This window comes from Camellia sinensis, chromosome 1 (genome assembly GCF_055761805.1).
Source record: "Camellia sinensis isolate YWXY chromosome 1, ASM5576180v1, whole genome shotgun sequence".
In the NCBI taxonomy this organism is placed as follows: Eukaryota; Viridiplantae; Streptophyta; class Magnoliopsida; order Ericales; family Theaceae; genus Camellia; species Camellia sinensis.
Genome location: NC_138961.1, coordinates 118,323,072 through 118,348,386, shown reverse-complemented (window position 1 = coordinate 118,348,386; position 25,315 = coordinate 118,323,072). Strand labels below are relative to the sequence as shown.

Here is a 25,315-nt window from a genome sequence, read left to right as displayed (position 1 = left end):
GATGCCATTGTTGGGATGCAATAGCCAACCGAGGTAACTACTGCACATCCACTGCCAATCAATCATCCGGTTCCAGACCCACCTCCACTAGTTGAGAATTTCTTGGATCTTGGCCAACTAGAAGAGCTGGCCCAGGCTCTAGCTTTTGAAACTCCAGCACATCCTGTCGAGGGGCTCTTTCCCCTTGATCTTACTAAGTTTGATTTGCCTGTGCTAAAGATAACCAAGTTAGAGAAGTTGTTTAAAAAATTACAAGGGATCAATTCTATCCTCGATATCAAGGATGGGTATACCGAAACTGCTGTCAGATTACCAGAAAGATTCAAGATGCCATACATAGATCGGTTTGATGGATTAGGGGACCCCATTGAGCATATCTGGTTGTTCTCAGATGTCTTAAAGCCGATAGGCTTAGTTCGAGCCCAAAAGCTATTTTTGTTCATGAAAACTTTGTCGGGTATAGCTGCTGCCTGGTATGCTAAATTGAAGGATCTATTGAAACAAAGTTGAATGGAGCTGGCTGACGCATTCATCTCTCAGTACTCTTGCAATGCACAAATTGAAATAACCAGTCAGGACTTAGAAGCAACTTGTCAGGAGCCCAAAGAGAGCTTTGTGGAATTTATAACAAGATGGAGAGCCAAGGCGGCCATGATGACCAACAGGCCTTCAGAGAAGGATCACATTCGAATGGTCATGAGAAATCTACATAGCAAGATGCTACAAAAGATGATAGTCCTTTCTCTCTTTACCTTTAAAGAGTTGCACGAAATGGGGGTCCAAATTAAAGATGCCATGAAGCAAGGGATCATATTAGATGAACAAGAACCTATGAAGAAGACCTTTGTTCGGGGTTGTAATGCTACTAGCAGTAGTAGCACAACCACGAAACCTTTAGAAGTCAGCATTGTTACCACCTCAGCCAAAACAACCAATCGAGAAACGAAACTCTGAGAATATCATCCTTACATATCAGACCGCTCAATCAATCAAAATACCGCTCAAGCGAATAAAGACTTACTCCCAGAAGTTTAGCTTGCAAACACTAATTTCGAGATGAATGAAAGACCGCTCAAGCGAAGAAAAGACTGCTCGAGCGAACTCAAGAACAAACAGATAGAATTTTCCCGTACCTATTAAGTCCCAACCTATTACAAACGTAACTACAATCTAAATTTCAACTCCCAATCAACAACAAGGACTAAAATAGATATAAACAACATCAATATATGTATACAAAACTCAGAACCATGGACTATAAATGGGTCGCGTCACAACCAGAGCCGCTATAAGAAGTATTTTAGAAGAAAGCAAAACCCTACACAATCAAACAATCTAATAAAACATGTATTTTAGAAGAGGTTAGTCTTATACTCCTTTATATATTTGTCTCTTTTTATTATTGGGAATTGGTATATTTACATTTAAATAAATGTTTGAATATCTCTACCTTTCATATTCTCTTTTTGAACCTTTTGTGTTGAGTATCTACCTGTAATGTTGAACATATATATGTATCTATATTTATTATATTTACTATTTATAAATAATAATATATGTATGTGATGTTGAATATATTTACATATGTGTAAATGTATACATTTTGTATGCTCGTATATGTTTGATGTTGATTATATATAATGTATCATAGCTTATATTCATTTCATACCTTTGTTTTAAAATTATTGTTCAATTTACTTTGGTTAATTGATTGATCTTCCATACATTACTATTTCACAAAATTTGTTCTTAAAATCCTTCTTAACTATCTTCATTTTAAGTTAATCATCTCTTCAAATGTTTATCATTCAAAATATATATAATATAACACTTAAAATCTAAAACGTTGTTAAAAAAATGTGGTGTGAGGGATGAGGATTTTTAAAATCCTAACACAGTTAGAGACACCATACCTCATATTCATTGAGTTTATTTTATTTAAAAAAATTAAACTCTACTTTATGTAGAATTAACTAATCTATCTATATCTATACTATGTATTTAACAAAAGAGATTTTTTATTAGTTCCAAACCATTAATTTAAATTTCTTAATTTTTTTGAAATTTGTGAACCTTAAGGCAATGGCACAAAAATATTAGTCCATCTAATCTTATCTATGGTTTTGCAATTTAAAAATCTTAATATAGAAAGAAACAAAATCCATATCTAACTCATATCATTCAAAAATATTTAAAAGAAAATTTCAAATATAATGTTAATCTTATATAATTTGAAATTTTAAAAATATTTACTTAAAAAATATATATATATATATATATATATATTTTAAATAAAAAATGTCTGGCATAGGATATAGATGGTATTAAACTATTGGTTTACCTTTTTTTATTTTATTTATTATTTTTAATTAAAGAATTTGTAGGTGGAAAATAATAATAATAAAAAAGTAACCATATCTAAATTGCATCTAATTCGAGATTTTCCAAATAAAATTTATTTATTTTTAATTTAAAACATTGAAACAGAAAATATGAATGAATTTTTTAGGCATACATAATTGGACAAACTTTAACATAGAATACAATAAAATTGAAAAACTTATAGGACAACATTTTTTATTTTATTTTATCATAAATAAAATTTTTGTATTCTATTTTTTTTTATATTATTTTTACCAATTAAATTATGAAATTTATTTTTTATTGAGAATTTAAAATATACAATTAATGACATAACAATTGTAAAATATACATATACATATATATATATATATATATTCTAATGAAATAGTCAAAAAAAATAATCATATTAGTAGAACTATTAAAAAAATAATCATGTTATGATGTTTGAAGGTGTTTGATATTTGAAAGTATTTAAATTCTGAAAGGTGATTAGTTGTTTGGTAAATATAAGTTGCTTTTCAATATTAATAAATTTAAAACATTATTTTTAAAATATGGAAAAAAAAAAAAAACATATATACTCTTTATGCTTTTAGAATAGCAGTAGATAATGCTTGGTCAAGTAAAATATTAAGCAATTCCTTGTTCGGGAGTTATACCGATATTGCTTCAAATGGGCTCAGATCTTCATGGCAAGAAATTCTTTGGTACAATATGACCTTTATTTTATTCCCTTTTGCCATATATACACAATAGCGGAACCAAAAAATAAAGTAGAGGGCACATATTACTCACAATATTGAAGGAAAAAAAAAAAAAACTACAATAAGCAACAGTAAGATTATCGGTAGTATACTCCACTCATTATACAAATTACAAATATCAAAAACTCTTAAATTATGTAATATCATCAATTAGTATACTGATTAGTACACTATAATTTGTGCATATAGTATTATTCTAAGATTATTATATTTATACATTTTTTTTGAGATTCAATTATTGAGATTTAATATTACAATTATCATGAGAATTATATCAACGCGATTTATAAATGATCAATTAATTGATTCAATTTTTACGTAGTGACTTGCCAATTAAGACCGCACAAGAATGGCCAAAAAAATATAATAAAATACTTTTAAAATTTTAGAACGAATTATACTAACAGTCCCTATAGTTTGAGTCTTGTGTCATTTTAATTCCTGACTTTTTAATTGTGACACATTTGACCATAAATTTTAAATCTTGTTTTTAAATAAGTACAATTGAAGATACCATTGCTCAATTTCAAGGGCAAAGTCATCAATTTGATAAAAAAATAAACTAATTTGACAAAAATAAATTTCAAAAAATATTTTTAAATTTTTTAAATTTTTTTTCGAAAAATGCCTCATACCCCCACTGGGGGTCGACCCCCAGTGAGGTGGCACTCCATAATTGGACAAAAAAAAAACTGTTCTCTTTTTTTTTTTTTTTTTTTGGGTTTCAGCCAGTGGGGGCGCGACACCTCACTGGGGGTGCGACCCCCACTGGGGGTATGCAGCAGTGTTGTTTTTTTTCTACCCACCAAAGATAAAATTATGTAAAATTGATAAATCGTTTGCACATTTTTTTTATCAAATTAATTTTTATTATGTGTTTGGGTGATGATCATGTAATGGGTAGTTGCTAGGCTTTAAACGTGTATTCGATATATTTAATATATGAAATCTTTTTAATTTTTAATTTTTTTATTTAATGGATTGATTTAATAACGATATCAAAATTATTGCCATATTTGACTTTTAGAAAAATAGAAACTAATTTAAGGAAAATAAAAACAACTACCCATTACATGATCATCATCCAAATACATAATAAAAATTAATTTGGTAAAATAAATAAATGTGTAAAAGATTTATCAATTTTACATAATTTTATCATTGGTGTGTAGAAATAATTTTAAAAATTTTTCAAATATTTTTTGACATTTATTTTTGTCAAACTAATTTATATTTTATCAAATTGACGAATTTGCCTTTGAAATTGAGCAATGATATATTCAATTATCCTTATTTGGAACAAGATTCAAAATTCATGGTCAAATATATCACAATTAAAAAGTTAGGGGCTAAAGTGACACAAGTCACAAACTATAGGGACCTTTAGTATAATTTGCCCAAAATTTTAAAAGTAAAAGAAAATTTTATATGATTTAAGGAGAAATACTATTATAATTTTATAAAGGACAAATAAGATATAAACTCTACATATAAGGGTAATTAGGGACAGAGCTACAGTAGAATCAGGGGGTCACGTGTCCGCCTGAATTTTTGATAATTCTACTAGTACCCTAACATATATATATATATATATATATTATATCTTGTATATCCTTTATAAAATTGTAATAGTGTCTTTCTTAAAATTGTAATAATGTCACTCTATTAAGGATTTTCTTTCTAATTACAAATATTCTACTAAAATGAGTCATCTTACCATGGGGAAATTATCAGGAAATCCCATTTGGGAGAGTTATGGAATGAGAGATCCCTTTTCTTTTTTAATACTCAAATCAGTCCTATTTTTATGGTAATGTTTACTAGCAAGTCCCGTGAATGGGTGCCTCTATTTACACACTTCATATCATCTCAAGACACACCAATACTTAATTCACACCTTTAATAATTTAATAAATAATAAATTTGTTCAATACACACACAATGTTCCATTTTTACCCTTAATCACACACCCCACCACCGCCACCACCTGCAACCCAGCTCTGTCGCCGGTGCCGATGTTAGCCTCTTCTCCTTGCCCTCTCTTCTTCAAGCCACCATTGCGATCTGCCCTTCAACCTCTCCCACTTTGGATCTAAGGTTTCAGAGGGTAGAGATTTAGGGTTTCAGAGGCGAAGGGAAAAGAAAGAAGAAGAAGGGAAAGAATGGTGGGAGAAGGGTATCGGAGGGAGGGGGCTGGAGAGGGAAGCTGACGGGAGAGGTGCTGCAAGGGTGGCACAGAGGGTTGGAGAGGATGGCACGAAGCTAGTGGAGTGGCGGCGTCATCACTGGCATCGGCTAGGGTTTGCAGTGGCACCATAGATCGTACACCCCCTCCCCATCGCCACCAAAACCCCCTTCCACAAAAGCATGAGAGAGAGAGAGAGCGAGCGAGAGATGTGCGATTTACCGGAAGAGAAGATCGCGAAATCTAAGTTGTGGGGGAGTGCTTGCGGCGGAGGGAGAAGGTGAGAGAGACGTTGGCAACTGCGGGAGGATGCGAGAGAGAGGTTGACAGTGGTAGGAGATGGGGAAGTCACTTGCGGCGGCGGCGGCGGCGGCGGAAGAAGGAGCTGCTGGTTAGGGCTTCGGAGGAGAGAGAAAATAGAGATAGAGAATATAGCGATCCCGATTTTCCCTTCATTGTTTAATTGTATTCCGAGCTCGGGTCCATGGATGTTGGTTGTTATCTTATTCTCGTTTCCATCCTTTACTCTTTGTATTTGAGTCTTAGGTTGTGTTGGGCAGGTTTGAAACAGGTTGGTTATGTTTGGAAACCAAGAGTTGATGCCAGATTTTGGCCTTCACGCTCGAGCGGGGCTTTTGACGCTCGAGCGGGCCCTTTGCTTTTGTTCCTCCGGTCGAGCGGGATTATTCAACCCTTAGTACTTTTCTCTGCAGGTCATCGGAAGCTCGAGCATCCACTTTCACGCTCGAGCGGGGACCTTCGTCTACAGAACTTTTGGAAGTGTGCATTCGGCGCTCGAGCGACGCTTTTGACACTCGAGCGGGGGTCTGTGTCTGACGCTCGAGCGGGGTGTTCTACGCTCGAACGGGCTGTGTAGTATATCAGTCTGAGATGAAGCATTTTGAACCACTTTTTTGACTTTCTCTCTCTCTCCCTCTAGCTTTTCAAAAACCTCATTTGAGAGCTCATCTCTCTAGAATACACATTTTCTCTACGAAATCATCTAGCCTTAGTGATCTTCATCCCTAGTCCCTTTGTAAAAAGTGTGGAGCTTGGCATGGCCTTCGTTTTGATCCGAAAAATTTGGTGTTTGGAGCATCTTGAGTTTTCTTCTTCCTCTCCTTTGAGCTCCGAAATTTGAGGCATGGATAACTACTCATATTTATGGTCTTTGACATAAACTTGTGGTCATTTTGATTTAATGTTGAAGTTGGAGAATTTTGGGTGTTAGGGTTTCAAAATGTATAAAGAGGGGTTTTGTTCTTTTAACCCATACATGTGTATTTTGGGTCTTAAAATAAGGTTATTGATGTTTATTAATGATATTTGGACCTTTGGGTCAATGTTGAGAGAAGGGGGAGAAAAGCCCTAATTTATTGTGATGAATTAATTTGTATAATTAATTTGAGAAAGCTATGAAAATATAAAATTGAGTTGGAAATAATGAAATTGGGTAATTATGAGATTTAATGGTGGAGTTGGATTGATTAATCACTGTCACTACCCAAACCCGTCCCTATGGGTTTAGCACCGTAACCGGCCAGTAATCTGTGATTACCGAAGGCCTGCTTAACGGTAATGACAGTAATACAGAGTAAAAGGGTTAGCGAAAGCCAAAACAGTAAATAAAGATGTCCAATGAGCTGTGACATTCTGAATGCAAAAAGTCTTTTATGAACAAGTCACATTCGTAACCAAAACACATTTACATACCAGATATACCTACATACAGGTTAGGGATTCAATCCATATGCCATAATTGTAAAGTAGGAGTCTATAACATCTATTACAAAACAGAAACAGAAGGGCGAATCCGAACACCCCAAAACAGCTGTAGCTTGAACGGACTTGGAACCTCGAGGCGAGGCACAAAGATTGGCTTGACAAAACAAGAGCTAACCTGACGCTCCTAGCTCCGGTTTGGTGCCTGGACACCTATATATATATATATAAACAGTGAGCTAAAGCCCAGTGAATAACAGTTGTGTAAAGAGGTTAAGAATGAATGTCCTTTCAATAATTAAACAGTCATATCAGCCACTTAGAAACCATAGCAGTCATATGTAGTGCATCTCATAACAAGACAGTACAGTAGGTCTTAATAGACCGAACAGTCAGTCGATGGCCATCATAACAGTAACAGCAGTGGTTCCAAACATGGGAACCGACAGAGGTCTCTGTGTCAGGAGCAGTAACAGTACAGTAACAGTAAATTGCTATGGATGTCACGAATACAGTTTACAAATAGGACAAACATTCATTTATTAAACAATAACGTTTCAGTAAGCAGAACAGTTGATCATTCAGAAAATAATCATAATTGAACATATCTTTACAATATTGTTACTCACAGAGCACTGGGCTATAAGCAGCTAATGAGCGTCCTCGGATGCCAACCCTATACAGTTACAGAACGAACACACACTAAGTTACACACTTGGGAATCAACAACTTAGTCCCTATCTTGACTCGGTGTGGTTCTACATCAATATCCTCAATAAGATGCCTTAAACATGGCCAATGAATGCCTAGGATGGAAAGAGGATGCAAGGATGCACTTTAAAACACTTTTTAAAATTTGCTGAAATAGGGGTCTACGCTCGAGCGGACATGCAGACAAAGGATCCCCCATCGAGCGTGACTTCTCTCCTTCGAGCGGACTGTAAATTCAAGAAAAGTACTAGATGCATGCAATTTACGCTCGACGGACGCTCGACCTCCGCTCGAGCGTAAGACTCAGGTCCTCGCTCGAGCGGACTGTAAAACACATGAACTTCTGGGCATATGCATTTCACGCTCGAGCGTGACTTCCTACGCTCGAGCAGAAGTGCATGTACTCAGAGTGCACGCTCAAGCGTGAAGTCCTACGCTCGAGCGTGGGTCCAAAATCTGGAATTTCTAGATTGAACCTCAAGCATGAAATTCAACTTTTAAAGCTTCAAATTCAATCCCCTTGGGCTAATTTCCTAGAAAACTCTTGGAAACTCATAGTATAACAAGTTTTTGAAGATCATTTGCAAAATCAAGCCCAAAGGTAAGCCAATTGAACACAAAAATTAAGTGTAAGCACGAAGAACATTGCAAGATCATACATGCATGAGTTCTCATGAACTCTAGTGTTTCAAAACAAGATCAAATGCAATGTTGAGCTCAAAATCAAGATGAATTCATGGACCATAACAAAAATATGAACTTGCATGTGGAAATTCTCATGAAACAACTCCAAAATTCAGGAATATGCACATGCATGCAAGGATTAACTCTCAATTCAACATTTTAAACCAATTCTTGACATTAATCTCCAAATTTCCATGAATCATGCAAGAAACAACTTAATTACATAAACCAAAGGATGAATTCTGTACCTTGGGTCTTGAATTCTAGGTATGGAAGCTCAATTTTGCAATCTATTTCAATTCCTCTAAGTCTCCAAGCTAATCCTTGTTGAAATCGAGTTTCTCCTACTCTTCTTCTCTCTCTCGGTTTTGGACTAGAAGATGGACAAAATGATGCACGAACTGATATGAATTAAGTCTCAAAGTGTTGTATGAAAGTGGCCCACTAATGGCAATTTGGTAATAACTCAAACTAATGTAATTTAACATTATTTAATCCAATTTAATCGTTCCAAATCAAATTTTAATTAAACCTACCATAAAATCACATAAATTCTAACTAGCATATAACACTAATCAATTTCTGGTTCGGTCGTCGATAAGACCTTCAATTTGCAAATTCGAAATTAAAACAGGAACATATTATTCTATAGTCAAACAGATAGAAATGCAATTACAAACAATATACTCATGTAATCAATTTAGGATTTCATCCTAATCAGTTACTTATCATGCTTAATCAAAGATTAGCACTAATTAGAGGTGAGGGTTGTCACAATCACTCACCTTTGAAATTGTAGATAATTTATTTGTTTGAAAATTTATTATCTGTTTAGAAATAGTTATTTTGGGCTATCGGTGGAGGATAGTCTTGATTGTTGTAGACATTGCATGATGATTAGGTGAATTAAAACTAATCAATTGAGTATGTCATTGAATATGACGGATAGAATAACACATTGAATATGTGCTTTGCTTGATCATTGTATATGATAAGTGTTTAAATACATTGTATATGTATATTGTTTGGGAGGAGATAGGGGATGTACTTCACGGTTTGGGAGGAGATAGGGGATGCACTCCTAAACCGGATTTGGGAGGAGATAGGGGATGGACTCCAGTGATAACTAAGTTGACCGGAGTGTCTAGGGTGAACGTCCCGAAATCCTAATTGCGTTCGTATAACGTACATAAATTGAAGTATTGAAGTGTTAATAATATGAGTTGTAGTCTCATTTGAACTTGAAGTGTTGAAGTGTTAATTATGCGAGTTGTAGTCTCATGTTAATTGATTATAATCGAAGTATTGTTGATATGAGCTGTAGTCTCGTTTGAACTGTCTAGATGAATAGAGAACCATATCTATGAATTGGTTTGGATAGTGAAATGGAAAGAGATGTATATTTGTTTATATGAGTTAAACATTTATCAAATGCCAATGTTTTAGTTATTGCTCATATTATGTTTAGTATATCTCTATTGGGCGTTGGCTCACCCTATATGGGATATCATTTTCAGGTTCAGATGTTATGCCGCCCCCAAGGCCTTAGTTGGGATGGTTTTGGGAGTTAAAAACTCTTTTGGTTGTTCTATTATTTTGGTGATATATGTAAATTCAAGCCAAGGGCTTATTTGTGTAGAGAGTTAGAACTCTTCTTTTGTTGTAACCAAGTGTTGACTTGGAAAGTTGTAAGCCTACAGGGTATTTACTTTTATTGTCAACATGTATTACTTTTGTAAGAATACTCTGGTGAATGGAAATATGCTTTATTCTCTTGTTTATGAATATCATGAATGTTGGGTTTATATGTATTATTTTGAGGGTGTTATAGAGAAGAAGAGAATATTTTGGTAATTCTCTTTATGGACAGAATAGTAATTAAAAAAATGGTATGGGATGAGTAAATTAGTGGTGTGTAAATAGAGGCACCCCCGTGCATTGTTTGGGGTGTGGTTTTTGTTACTTTTGTACCCCTGTATTGTACGTAACGTGTTTGGTAAGGATGGAGGTGAATCCCTTTGATTACGCGATTGGGGGTATGGGGGTTGATTGTGTGGCGGTGATCTTCAAAGAGTATTTGAACCCATTGTGGGGTGTCGTTTCAGAGTGGGACGTTGTGGGCGTAGGGTTTGATTTTTTTGCGAACTCTTCCTCTTCATGCAAACTATGCTTCTATTGATATTTTTACTGAACTGTGTCATTATCCCTGTATTGCTGGCAGACTCGTCATCTCTTCCACCACCTCCAGAAGTCGGAACCGACAATCCCCCACCACTCCTTTTACCAGCTCACAGTGGAGCTCCGGCCGTTGCGCCACGGGCGGCAGTTCCACTGCTGGAAAACAGACTTTTAGTGGCGTTTAAGAAACGCTGCTATATCTTTCAAAAACGCCGCTAATTCCTTTTGCGACGTTTAGTACCAAACGTCGAAGCTGCGGCCGTCGCTGTATCTTTACGACGTTTTAAAAACGTCGCGATATTAGAATAGGCGGCATTTTTAGAAACGCCGTGAAATGTCCCTACATGACGTCACTATAATTTTAGCGACGCTTTCAAAACGCCGTCATATCTTTTTAAAAAAATTGACCGTTAACCTTTTGGAGTTTAGGTGGTGTTTTAAAAACGCCGTGAAATCCTCTTGTTTTTTTTTTTTTTTTTTTGAAATTATGCTAATTTTATGTGATTAAACTAAAAAAATACCTATAATAAAATTGAATAGTTGTAATATGAAATAACAACTCCCATTCAAATTATAAATGCAGCATTAATTCACTTTCCTATTCAATTTAATATCCAATCATCATTACCCACAAAATAACATATTCAAAAATTAAATTCACAATTCTCAACCAAAAAATTAGCAGTCCTATGGCAGCAAAAATCAACACCAGCCAAAAGTCACACATAGCCTTGTTTTTATCAACTAGACCAACTTGTATTACAAAAGCTTTTGTAAGATAATTTGCTTCCAAAAAATGAAAAAATGGATCATTATCCACATCCATACTAGATCTACCAGGTGTCCCTGGAGTATAAATTGCAGGAATCACATCAGGCTCCCTAGCTAAGAAGACACTGTTCACCACCCCATAATTTCCACTTACAAATGGTTGGTGCTCATCATGCCGCCATTCTCCATCAACAAAAAACTTGTACTACACGGAAATGAAAACAACATATCTAAACATCAGATACTAGAGATAGAAGTACACTTTTAGGATTGTTGATGTAGATGAACTCATCTCTTTGACTAAACACTGAATTTCATGATCAATTTGTTAATCTTGCACAATATTTCTGTGAATATCATGTCCGTTATATACAATTTTGAAAGAATTAAAATGTATAAAATGCATGCACCATTGTGCAACTATGGGATGCATGTTTACTTTCTTCAACCTGTATAATCTTCATATAACACAACAATATGGTGTCTCATTGAGATTTATATGTATTAGCTGCCTGTGTTATAGCAAACATACAAAGCCTTTTAGCTAATTTATAGTCTTTATTATTTGAAACAACAAATCACCCTCTTTAGCGGACAAATTGTCCATGGATCCATTTTCAGGAACATAAAGTGGCTCCAATTTCTGCTAAGCATGGGGACCCACCAATACTGATATATATTAAAGTATAAAACATTTTAAGAAGAAGAAGGTGTACAATCCAAGTTAAAATTCACAAAACAGATCACCAAGCTCTTTCAACAGTGCAAGCTTCTAAGCTTACAGTAGAAAGTAGAAAATGAAGAAGAAAAAGAAGAAATTCAAACAAATCAAATATACCTCAACTTTCCCAAATCTTCTTCCAGACATCTCACATGCTCAGAAGCCTCTTCTTGGGCCTTTTTTGTAACTTCCTGTAATGAAATATTAACAAATAGGTTAAAAACACCGAAGTAAATATAGAAGTAGACACGACCATCTATTCATAAGGCTTTTTTTTCAAATAGGTCTTCCCTACTATCATCTGCAAGAACCAAGGAGTAAGTTGAATTGGCTGATGCAAGGAAATAAAAATCATGTATTCAGCACGCTGATCCACTTGCCCATATCCATGTAATAAAACAAGCAATTGAGGAGGTGGAAAAAAAATAATGACTTCAAAAAATAATGTTGTTCCATTAGTCACTATCCCTATAAATATAATTAATATACAGCTTTCACATTGTCCATCCATCTCAAAGAATCTCAGCAAGTACTATCTGACTTCAACTATATTCAGACACATTCTAAAAAAAAATTCTCAAAGACATGCCACTATATTAAGCACACTTACAAAACAGCAAGGGCTTGCATTAGACCTATCACCTCTGGAATTTTCCCTGTCAGCCTATTTCCTTGCAGAGATCTAATAACAAGAACCATAAGCACAGTAATGTCATAATGAAAAACACGAAATGCATTTTGTATTAGAATTCAGAAATTAAGTGCATATCAATTTTAACTTCAATTGACCTTCCTTGAAGACAACAGAAGAAGAACATTTCTAGCTTCTACTTCTTCCACAAAAGAAAAATATAAAGTGGAGTAAGAGAACTCACAGAGTGGCCACTTGTAGAAAGCCAATATTGTATGGAATCTCCCCAGAGATCTGATTGTATGAGATATCTCTGAAAATCATACACTACAATTTTAACCAAAAATGAAAAGAAAGAATGTATTTCCGTAGTAGGGTAGTTATCATTTAAGAAACTTACAAGATCTCAAAGCTTGTACAATTGCCAATGTTATCAGGGATTGTTCCAGTTAGGTTATTGCCTCTTACATCACTAAAGAGATCAAGGAAGATTTCAATGTCCCCATGGATATGAAGCAGAAAGCAAGTAGGAAGCACAGAAAAATCCCAAAGCAAGCATAACCAGGAAATGAACACTCACAAATACCACAGGCCAGTCAGTTGGCACATATCTGGGGACAGGGTTCCAGTTAAAGAATTGCCACGTAACCCTCTGCAAACATAATTAAATGTTTAAGTGTTAATAGCATCAAGGGTTGATAATGAAATTGGATTTTATCTATCAGTTGTTAAACCGTAATTGATGTAGTACTTACAGATATTGTAATACTTCATTCCAATAGATTAACCTCGGTATCTCACCAATAAGCTGGTTACGAGCAAGGTCCCTACAGAATAAATTTACACAAAGACAAGGCATACATATATATTAGCACAAGTGTCTATGGCTTTGGTGTAAATAAAATCAAAAAAGCATATGGTAATGTTAACTGCATGGACTCCACTAAAAAATAAAAAAATAAAAAAATTATGACTCACAGAGTTTTGAGCTTGGGAATCTGTGTTAATGTTGAAGGGATAGGACCAGTCAATTGATTGTTCTTCAAATTCCTGCATTTACAAAGCTTATTCAAGCCCTTGGTTGGCAGAACTAAAAACTTATCTATCTTAAACAATCCAGCATATTTAATTAATAGTACTTCACTTCAGGTATTAACTTACAATAACTCAAGCTGCTTAAGCTTGGATATTGAGAATGGTATATCTTCATACAGTAAATTATCAGATAAATCCCTGCATTATGGAAACCCAACCATTAACATAAAAACTAAAAATCTTAATCACCTAAAGACAGAAGAAGAAATTAATATATCCACATATATGTAAATAAAATTGTAATGAAGAAAGAAGATGAAATTTTACACTAGCATCAGAGAAACACAGTTGCCTATCTCATCAGGAATTTGACCAGTTAATTTGTTGCCCTGAAAATCCCTGAAAATATTTCAACAATAACATCAAAGTTGCTATTATGTTAACCTGGTTACAATGAGCAAGAACACCAAATCAACAGGGTTAGCAAAGAAAGCATACATGGACTGTAGATTCTTCAGGTCTCCAATGGCTGGTGAAATCTCCCCACCCAAGTTCAAATTTGACAAATTCCTTCAACCAACAAATATAATAAATATATATATATATATAAATAAAAAAAAAATAAATAAAAACTCCAGTAGAATCAAATGGAAAAAGAAAAAGGAAGAAAAATAAGCATGAACAGAAAACACATACAGAGAAACAACAGATAGGGTGATATTGTCACAGAAGACGCCACGCCATGAATAGAAATCATCGTTATGAACATCATCCTAGTCCAGCAACACATTTGCTATGTTGTTAAACGACGTCGACATTAACGCTTTGCCTGTGCAGATACAAACCATTTTCTCGTCATGTGAATAGCTTTCTATTAATTATATAGCATGATTTTCTTCACAAACGAAGAGAAAATAAATTCCCTCCCTGGTAGCCAACAAAAAAAAAAATTTTTGATTGCTTTAAAAATCCAAAAAAATTGCGGAATTTTTGTTTCTATTGTTGTTCAGTTTCAAAATATACTGGAAATAAGATTATATGAAACCAGCTGAACTGAACGACTGTCTACTGCCTGCAAGTGTCTTCTTCTGGGAACATAAAAACCGAACTGTCGTTTTCTCCAGCATTTTCTTGGAAACCAAACAGAGAACTTATAAGAATCTCTAAAATGTACAAACTTAAAAATAATTTCCAAACTCTTCTTCAAAGCTACCAAACAAGCTTTCGTTTCGCAGAAATCACAATCGAAAAGATAGTGGAAAAAATAGTAAAAACTTTTATAAGTCCGCATTCATCAGAGGCAAAAACAGCTCAAAAGACAACAAAACAGAGAGAGAGACAAAGAGAAGAAAGATGACCTTCGTCATTGAGAGGTGAAGCAAGGGGAAAGAGAAGCATAAAAGCAAGCATCATAGAATAGAAAATGAGCTTCTTGTTTAATTTTGAAATAATGCACTATTAAGTAAAAAAAATAAGAGATTTAGAATTGAGGTTGAAGAGGTAAAAATTATATGAGAAAAGAATACGTACCATTTTGCAGTACCACTGGTTTGGTCCAAGCAAAGCCTCCCAAGCTATACAAGAAATATATGAAAAAAGTTACCAAACTAGTGCGGCATACACAGCATAATTTAACAAGAATAATCTCATTTGTTGTTCCTATTCAATATTCTATTTTGTTCAATAATATTTACTTGCTTGCCCAATTCTTTAAACGTAGAGATGAGAATGATATATAAGCAACAGCAAGAATAGATGGTGTGCTACCGATCTCATCCGATGATAACCAGTATGAAATGCATTGACAAATTTGGTCTTAAAACAAAAGAGGTGAGAAGGAACCTGTGAAAATATTATTTTTGGATGGTCTCACCATTATACTAAGTTTGTATGCCTAAATGTCTTGGCAAGTTGGTGAAAGAATTATTGAGCAAAGATCAGTGATATTTTTATCAGTAACAATTGTCATAAAACACAAATGGCTATTAAAACATCACATTATGCCTTCACATGCTTACCAATACTTTTGATGCATTAACTAATATTTCTCTTATATATAAATATTGATAGATAGATAGACAAGTAGATAACATATAAATATATATGTCCGAAAATATGTAGTACACATCAAAGTTCTCGCTGCGTCAAATTAAATAACATATGTTTTCCACTCTCTTTTTCTATTTTCTTGGCTATTGATAAAGCCAAGAGATCATATAACAATCCATAAACAAGTAGATGCAATAGCAGAGTAGCGGAAATCTTGACCAACCACAGATTTTCACACACAACATAGCAAACAAACACAGACTACTCACAAAGAGAATGCACAACAATCTCTTCCATAGTATTATGTAGAAGCAGCACAAAACAACATTTCCAGACCTGGGAACTCCATAATATCCTGCAAACAACATCCACAACAGATCATCAAAGCAAAAGACAAAAAGAAAGGCACCCTTAGCAGCCGAGACACTCTATGCATGACAAAAGAGGTTCAACTTGCTCAAACAAGAACTTGAGTTAGACCATCTCCTCGAACATATGTTACACAGACTCGGATATGGATGTTTGGTATTCACCAACTTGGCAAAATAAGGGTTATATTTTTATATTTTTAAACTATTAAGTGAGATGAAATGGTATCATATATAATATAGTGTTAAAGAGGAATTTGATTTATAGACAGCAATATATATATATAGTGTTAAGTACATATCTCACACCATTGTTTATTTGATTTATTCTAAAGAGTCCATGTAACGTGCCTGAAACTAGCTATCTTAGTTATTGTTCTAAGAGGATTAAAAATGTAGCTAGTGGTTTGGCTAAACAAACATGAAAGAAATATTACTTTTCTATTTTAAAGATGTTGTGTTGAGTAATTCACGAGTGCCAACCCAGAAGTGCTCAGGAGGATTTATACAGAAAATTCTCTCAAGTCAGGCCAGTAATTCACGAGTCATGTTGTGCAAATGCTCAATAAAGAAAAAGAATAAACAATTCTCTCAAGTCAGGCCAGTAATTTTGATAACCATTACATGTAGAAAATCTTAAACTAGTAGTAAAATTTAAGCTTTCATTCTGACATTCATTGAGATATCCAGCTGCTGTTTCACATACATTTTCAGCAACAGGACCCCATAAAGAAAAAGAAAGGGGAAAATAGTCAGTTGTCCACAAAATCTAATGGGAAAATAACCTTTAGTCACGTCTAACTTTGTGAAATTATAATTGAGGTAACCTTAATAGGATAATTACGAAACAAGTAATGGTAGCCATGAAAAATAAAATAGGGAGTAAAAGTTGGTCAAAAATTCAAGTAGGGTAATAACCCAAACCACTTCAGTCACCGCATCAACAATAAGGATACACAACTGTTTAACTTGAATTTCTAGGATATGCAATTGTTTTCTCATTCTTTCCATTGTGTTTGATGAGAAACGAAGAGCTATGCATTATGATGAATACATAGATATATATAAGGCAACTCATTCTTTCCAATAGTGACATCTACACAAGGTGCTCCTGATCAATGAGGCCGCACAAAAATAGAAGGGTATGACTGACCTTTTCTTTAGAAATGATAGTTGCACAAAATTAAAACAATGAAAATGCACAGAAAATATAATCTGTGGCTGAGATATATTTTTAGTATTATTTGGATTACACTTAAAATCAATCTAAACCACAGAGTGTACGTTTTATATATTTTTCTATATTTTAATTACATACATGTAGCACTGTTGACTTTTTCTCGTGCCCAAATAACCATTAACAAGTAGTCTTATTGGTCCAGAAGCACCACACCCTCTTATATATGTGCACTATACTAATGATATAATAAAAGAGAACAAGGTAGAAGTCAAAGCAACAACATTAATATATACCTTGACCCAAACAGCCAAAGATTCATCATGTTCTAACCACTTGGATTCTGAAAGAGAAGACTCTCCCTCCTTGTTACTCAACACCCTGCTTTCAATAGTATCTACAAGTAAATGGTCGGTCTCAGAGGCCAGACAAGACTCTGTGCAAAAATCCTGTCCATTCAAGTTCCCATCATTTGCATCTTGATTTAAAAATAGAAACATTTCCAATAGACATTATTAAAATATATATATATATATATATATATATATCAGTATATATCATTTATGTATCTGCACATTGATACAGAAATCCCTCCCTCTAGGACCAAACTCAGTAATCCCCTTGCCTATCCTCCAAAATCCGACGATCTACCTACCCCTTCCCAGCCCCTCCACCATCGCAGAACCATAAGAGAGAGAGAGAGAGAGAGAGAGAGAGAGAGAGAGAGAGAGATGAAGGGAACAACACATAATCGTACAAATTGAGTCAATCCGAACATACCTTAAGAATCGAACTAAGATTTTTTTCAGATCGGAGCTTGAAATGCGAGTAATCGAGGGGTCAGAGTTCAGATCTGAGCTTCTGGAAATCACTGAATCTTTGCAAATGAGCCGGTGGAGCTCGCTACCTCGCCGGTGCAGCTTCGAAATCGCTTCCATGGGGCTTCGATCTGAATCTTCGATGGAGCTTCAAAATCGCTTCGATGGAGCTTCGATCTGAATCTTCAATGGAGCTTCAAAATCGCTTCGATGGAGCTTCGATCTGAATCTTCGATGGAGCTTCGAAATCGCTTCGATCTGAATCTTCGATGGAGCTTAGAGAGGGTTGAGAGGGAGAGAGAGATGTGTGCGTATAAGAGTTGAGAGAGAGAGAGAGAGAGAGAGAGAGAGTTCTGAATCTTCGATCGAAATGCTTAGAGAGGGTTCCGATTCAAAATAAGGTTTCACAAGAGGAGGCGCGTGTGGCACCGCATTTGGAGGCGTTTTCCCATTATAAAACGGTGCCGTCTTGTCTAATAGAATATGCGGCGTTTATAAAACGCCGTTAAATACTAATAACAGTGACGTTTAAAAAAACGTCGTTAAAAAAACGCCACCATATCCCTTTTTTCCTGTAGTGTTCGATCTCCACTGACGTACATTCATAGGCTTGAAATCGACGGCAGTGAAGGAAAGCGAAAAAGGTCATCAAGGGGTGGATTAAGTAGTGGGCAGAAAGCTAGAATTGTTGTGGCAGTAGTGTGTGGGACTTGTTTAGTCATCTTCAGATGTGTGGTTTCTTGCAAGAAGGAGAAGGGTAACAAATAGTATAGGAATATATGCATTTTAATTCCAAGGAGAGATGCCATGCAGTTCAAAGCTTGTTCTTATTATCTAACGTTTTTGGCTGTTGGTTGGTTGATGTGACAACCAATCAATCAAAATGTAAGTTTTAATTTTTTTTAGAGTGTCATATTATACCCCCACACGTTGTCACGTTTGAAAAAAGTACACTAAGGAGTTTTTATTTTTTTTTGAAGTGTCACATCATACCCGTTACGTTGTCACGTTTGAAAAAAATACACTAAGGAGTTTTTAATTTTTTTAGAGTGTCATATCATACCCGCCACGTTGTCACGTTTGAGAAAAATACACTAAATTTTTTTATTTTTTTTAACGTGTCACATCATGCTCGCCACGTTGTTACATTTGGAAAAAGTATAATAAATAGTTTTTATTTATTTATTAAAGTGTCACATTATACCCGTCACGTTATTAATAGGTCAAAAATTGGGTTCGATGTGGTGATGTGGGTGGACCAACCCAACGTACCAAACACAAAAAAGTCTATAGGACGGTTTTCCAAAACGTGGTAAGCCAGCCACATCCACAATCTAACCAAATCAACAATAAATTTAATAACTATGGGGAAAAACATAATATAGACGGTTTTCCAAAACGTGGCAAGCCAGCCACATGCGCAATCTAACCAAATCAACAATAAATTTAATAACTATGGGGAAAAACATAATACAATCAGAAATGGGACTTCTAAGATCATCATAAAACAATTGGGACTTAATGGTTTACAATTCATCCATATGAGATTTATAAGTCAATTCTCCTTTTACCATATGCCCTCGAAAAGAGTATATCATAACTAGAGTCATAATCAAAATAATAGCTACAAGCATTCATAATCAAGTTATAACCAATAAGATAATGAGTCATAATTAATACTATAATGTATCATAATCAAAGACTATGAAGATCATAACTGCAATGTACAATACATACTTTTTTTGCAATGTGTTTTATAAAATCTTCCTATTAAAATATATCATTTCTAGCGCAGCTTATTTTCTTTTATAAGTTTCCAATCTATTTATAATAGTCACTCTCCAATATTTTTATAAAATTCAACCTTAATTCGCTTCATTTGAAATTCATATTTTTCCAAATGAATTTATAATATTTAAGTTTAGTAATATTTCATTAATGTTTATTATGAAGAAGAAAAAAAATCAATATTATCATTAATTTGTACTCTATGTTAAATTTCTAACTCCGTCACTAAAAATAATAGTATAAATGTTAAAAGCTTAAGGGGGACATGTGAGGCCTATGCTAGCTCTGTCACTGTATATATATAACTTCTGCAAACTCTATTATATTTGTTAAGAAAAATGATTTCGCATGCATGGTAAATGTAATCTAAGTTCAAAAAGGACAACATGTAGTTGTGCATACATCTATCTAGCGACTAGTTTAATATATATATATATAACATGGCTTAGATTATAATATTCCCACCTTCTAATTTTACAATTTAAATAGTTATAAGTTTCGTGCATGCGTTGCCTGTCTAATTGTCTTAAATTTATTTTATTTTATTTAATCAGTCATGGGAGTAGGGTGAGGTATGCATGTCACACTATTTCTCTATTTTAATTTTTTTTTATTATCATTATTATTAAATTCCTCGCTCTTATGATATGCTAGAAGTTGAAAACTCTATCTTGGGAGCGCATGTATATATATATATATATATATATGTATAATGGAATAACGATATAAGATTTGATTAGGCCCTCACAACAACTGCTTTTAAGTTGCCTTTTCATCTAAAGCTTTAGCTAATCACTTTTTTCCTTTTTAATAGTGTGATGTGTTTTCATTGCCAACACCAAAGGGGACAAAACAAAAGAAAAAGAAAAAGAAAAAGAGAAGACAAACTGCTATTTCTTTGCTAAAACCCAAGACTATAATTTAAAAACCCTTTCTCTCCGTCTCTCATCTCAAGAATTGATTCCATAGCTATGGGAATCTCTTTGATGACGATAATGATGATGATTATACGTAAATTGTGGAGACATAAGATAAAGTTAGTTGATTAGCATTTTAATATGAGTTGGTGGATCAGAGTTGTCCTTTCTTTTATGTTGTGTTTGATTAGGAGATTTGATGAGAGATTTGGAAATGGAAAATGAAAAGTTAAGTGAAATGTGAATAAAATATACTTACATTTCACCTAGTTTCACACACATTTTTCATTTTCATTTCTAAATCACTCCCCAAATCTCCCAACCAAACATAGCATTAAGCATTCTCCAAATATCCACATGTACATTATCATTGACCTAACCATTTTATGGTATGGTACCAAAATTTTGAATGCTCGCCATGTCTACATATAAAGTAAAGTGGTTGTTGAGTGAGTATCATTATCAAATTACTGCATGGGGTTTTCAAATCAATTGAACTGTTAGCTTGTGAGTGAGTGAGGGGTCCCCTCAATCTCAAAGTGTGGGATATGGTATATGCTTGAAGGCAGGCATCAAAACTTGATCATGTTTACTTGTGCAAATGTGTCTATGCCTCTACGTCTATATTCCTTCTTTTATAAATATTATGAATTTTTTGGGAACAACCCATAACATTTTGGGATTTCATCATGAAGTTATTTTTAAAACCATTATCCAGGAATTTCTATTTTCTTTTTATTTTTTTAAAATATTTGTGCGCTATTGTTTTTGAGAAATTTAGTCAAAAGTCTCTTAACATAATTGTGTAATATTAAAATGACAAATAAATATTTTCTATGCATAGAGCTTAATAAAATTTATATATATCATGGATTAAGGAAGTAAAAAATGTCTTTTTGTTTTAGACAACTTTGTCTATTTATCTTCTAGTACTTCTCTCTCCCTATTTCAAATATCTTCGTGGTAAATAGTCTATCTCTCTCCCTCTCTCTCTCTCTCTCTATATATATATATATACTACCAACAAAACTCCTGCTACACATGGAATGAATTTTTTTAAACATACAAAATATTATAAAATAAAAATAATTCATTGTATTTATTTAAACTCTCTAAAGCAAATTTTATTAAAATAAAAATAGTTTAATATTTTTAAACTAACTATTAAAATTTAATTGTTCAAAAAATGTCAAATTTCGTTAAGAACTATTATATTCTATATCAATAATCGGGCTAGGGTCAAATTGAACTAAACTAGATAAAAAAATTATGTGTCAACTTAACCCCAACACAACATCAGGATTAATATGGCCATCCTAAACCTGACCATAAAAATATTTTTAAATTTTAAACCCGCTCAATTAACTCATTATACATGGACTCGTGAAGAAATCTGATAAGTGTGTTTTAAAAAAATAAAAATAATTATTAATAATTTTTGTTACATATGTAATTTTTGTGTAAGAATTTAAGATACAATTTTGAAAATTTTCCATATTAGTCTTTCCATATTATTTTTCTTAAATTATGTTATCACAATTGCAATGCAATATTATTTGAACATAATTCTTTTGGTATTATTTGCAAATAATTTTTAATTTGGAAAAGGAAACCCTACACCTAAATTTTTCTATATTAATATTTCCAGAATTTAAAATAAAATTTTGAAAATATTTCCATATTTTTCTTTTGAAAAACATAAATCATGGAATAATTAATATTTTTTAATTATTAGCATTTTCTAAAATTATTTTTTAATTCAAAAATTCAAAAAATTAGTTGGAAGTTTTGGAGCTCCCACAAGGCTCCTCACGAAAAGTCTTTTTGCTATAATATATAATATAGATAGGGAGAAGCTTCTCTCTAATTGGGAAAATCAACTAGAGGGTGCTGTTAGGCATGAATGGAGCCAGCAAATTTATTCAAAGGGGCCAAAGTAAGTGTTGAAAAGAGTCTCATACCCAAAGTTCTCAGTGTATAGAATATGTGGAGAGACTGTCATGCAGGGAAGCGTATCAAAAAGAAAAGTAAATAACAAGATTGAACCACGAACAAATCTGAATCGGAGAAACTCTCTCCAAGAATGAATAATATTAAGAAAATTCTCTGTTTTTATTAATCGAATATAAATTTCAATTGAATAAACCTAAGACTTGCATGTTTATTTATACTATAATAATTCTTGCTAGTCAGGAAATTCTAAAATGGAAAATAAGGCCCCGTTTGGGGACTTATCTTTTTAGTTAAAAAGTCAAAAAGTTATCTTTTTAGCTAAAAAGTCAACAACTCATACCAAAAAGTCAAAGATTCTCATTTCTCTCTACTTTTTGCACATCTTTTCGTAATTAGCCAAAAAGTCATCCCAAACATATAAGTTTTTTTTACCTACTTTTTTAGCCAAATAGCCAAAAAGTTACTAAATTAGTCTGTTCCCAAACGAGGCCTACATATTTGTACAAGTCAAGAATATTTAATTCTTGTCAAATAACAAAATAAACTAAATAGGCAACCTAAATAAACAAAAAAAAAAAAAACTATATATTTTAGACTTAAATAATAATTATGATTAAATACTAAAATAATAAAATAAAATATGTAATTTTTAAATTATGATTTGCATCATTCTCTTCCGCCAGAAAAAACTCATTCTCAATTTTTCATGGCTTGAAATAATTTGACTCGTCTACAGTTTTTCAATTAGCTAAAAGAGAAATTTTATTGACTTACAAAGTAATAAGCTACATCAATAAAGGGGGAGATAAAGTGCAATAGCATTACAGTATAACAATCTGATCCCAACTAGGTTGACACCGGGAATAATACCCAATCATTTGCAAGACCTAACCTCACACGTTGGTGAGAAACCAACAAGACTACAACAACTATAACCAAACAAACAACCAAATACACTCAGCCCACCAAGAACAAGGCACCACCTTTCTATCCAACACATCTAATCTGTTTCAAGTTCGATACTAAATCATGCACTGAGCAATTGTCGGCATCCACCTTGTACTTACGCTTGATTTTCTTAAATCTTAATTTCAAAAAACAATCTTCCAAAATGAAACTTTCTTTAATAAATTTAACCAATCTTCATTAAAGCACAAATCCGAATGTATGAAATTCAAATTTGCATAGTCATGAGCAAATGTCCTTCTCATATTCTCTTTCTCTTTGTAGATATCAAAAAGCACAGCCCCACCTACATTCATAAGAGTTTCCACTTCTCTATTTGTGTTAATAAATTGTAGTAACTCAATTGTGAACTAAAGGTGTGGTCTTGAATTCCCTAGGTAATCTTGTTCACTTTGAAATAAAAGGTTAGATGCATTATAAACTACATCAATCACATTGTCAGTCGACAATTGCTAGGGATCAAATAATTTTTCACTAGTTCCTCTTATCAAATTGAATTCAATAACTTGGTCTTCATGAAGTTCAACCTTATCTTCCTCATCCGAATATTCATCATACTTCGGAGGTGAGTTCCAATCAATATGTAACGGCAATGATGAAGATTTTGTGTCAGAAAATATTTAATCTGATTCTTCTTCTACTGTAGTAATACAATCCAGAAAATTCTTTAGGCTGTAAACAACCCATGAACTCTGGTATGTCAAGTTTGAAGTCTGAATGTAAAATATTTCTCATACTTATAATTACTCTTCTATTGAATGATTAAAAAAAAAAAAAAAAAAAGTTTGAAGTTCAACTCCCATTGATTGGATGCACATGCACTATTTGCCATCGGACACTTCCTCTGTGGCCTGTATGCTGAGCTCTCGTATTCATCCTTGACATCATCTCCAACCTTCCACAAATTATGGATTTGGTTGACGATTGTGAGTGCGGTTTCTAACGTCTATAGCTTCGAAACGCTCCAATCAGGTTTCATAAATCCCTTTGAGGCGATTCTCCATACGTTGAAACATCTCCTCCATTAGGGCATCTAGTGTTGTGTCGTCTCTGTCATACATCTCTTTAATAGTGGCATATTGATCACATGGTACTCCTCTTGGCGCCATGATCAGGGATCGAGCGCAAGCTCTAACACCAATTGATGTAGAGAAGTGTATCGAAAAAGAGAGTAAACAACAAGCTCGAACTATGAACAAATCTAAACTAAAGATACTCTCGCTAAGAATGAATAATATTAAGAAAACTCTATGTTTTTATTAATCAAATATAAACTTGAACTGGATAGCTCTAAGGCTTACATGTTTATTTATACTAAAATAATTCTTGCTAGTTAAGAGTTTCTAAAAAGGAAAACATATATTCTAGTAAATCAGGAATATTTAAAAATGAAAATATTAATTCTTGTCAAACCAGAAAATAAACTAAAGGCAACCTAAATAAATAGACACTACAAGAAATTAGACTTTCGCCGACCAAAATCTTAGTCGCCAAAGGTCACTTTTTTAGTCGC

General features: G+C 33.6%; 1 protein-coding gene across 1 annotated transcript; it reads right to left on the bottom strand.

Annotated features, from left to right (window-relative positions):
- Positions 1-11,367: 11,367 nt before the first annotated feature.
- Positions 11,368-24,911, bottom strand: LOC114277197 (uncharacterized). Its single transcript, XM_082913404.1, has 18 exons — positions 24,809-24,911; positions 24,455-24,515; positions 19,750-19,802; positions 17,657-17,838; positions 16,152-16,170; positions 15,297-15,340; positions 14,463-14,539; positions 14,265-14,336; positions 14,094-14,165; positions 13,893-13,964; positions 13,710-13,781; positions 13,487-13,558; positions 13,312-13,383; positions 13,132-13,203; positions 12,976-13,044; positions 12,711-12,782; positions 12,218-12,291; positions 11,368-11,584 (listed from the first exon to the last, which is right to left on the bottom strand). Exons 1-17 carry the CDS (start codon positions 24,909-24,911, stop codon positions 12,249-12,251), a joined length of 1,227 nt encoding a protein of 408 aa, XP_082769530.1. The 3' UTR covers positions 11,368-11,584; positions 12,218-12,248.
- Between the last annotated feature and the right edge of the window lie 404 nt (positions 24,912-25,315).

What these genes read in the sequence shown, in the direction of transcription:
- LOC114277197 (XM_082913404.1), bottom strand. Translation starts at nt 24,911, where the DNA reads ATGGCGCCAAGAGGAGTACCATGTGATCAATATGCCACTATTAAAGAG. An exon ending in AATGGAGGAGATGTTTCAAC is followed by an intron (nt 24,516 to 24,808) that starts GTATGGAGAATC and finishes TTTTACATTCAG; the next exon opens with ACTTCAAACTTGACATACCA. An exon ending in ACCAGTGGTACTGCAAAATG is followed by an intron (nt 14,540 to 15,296) that starts GTACGTATTCTT and finishes TTGCTGGACTAG; the next exon opens with GATGATGTTCATAACGATGA.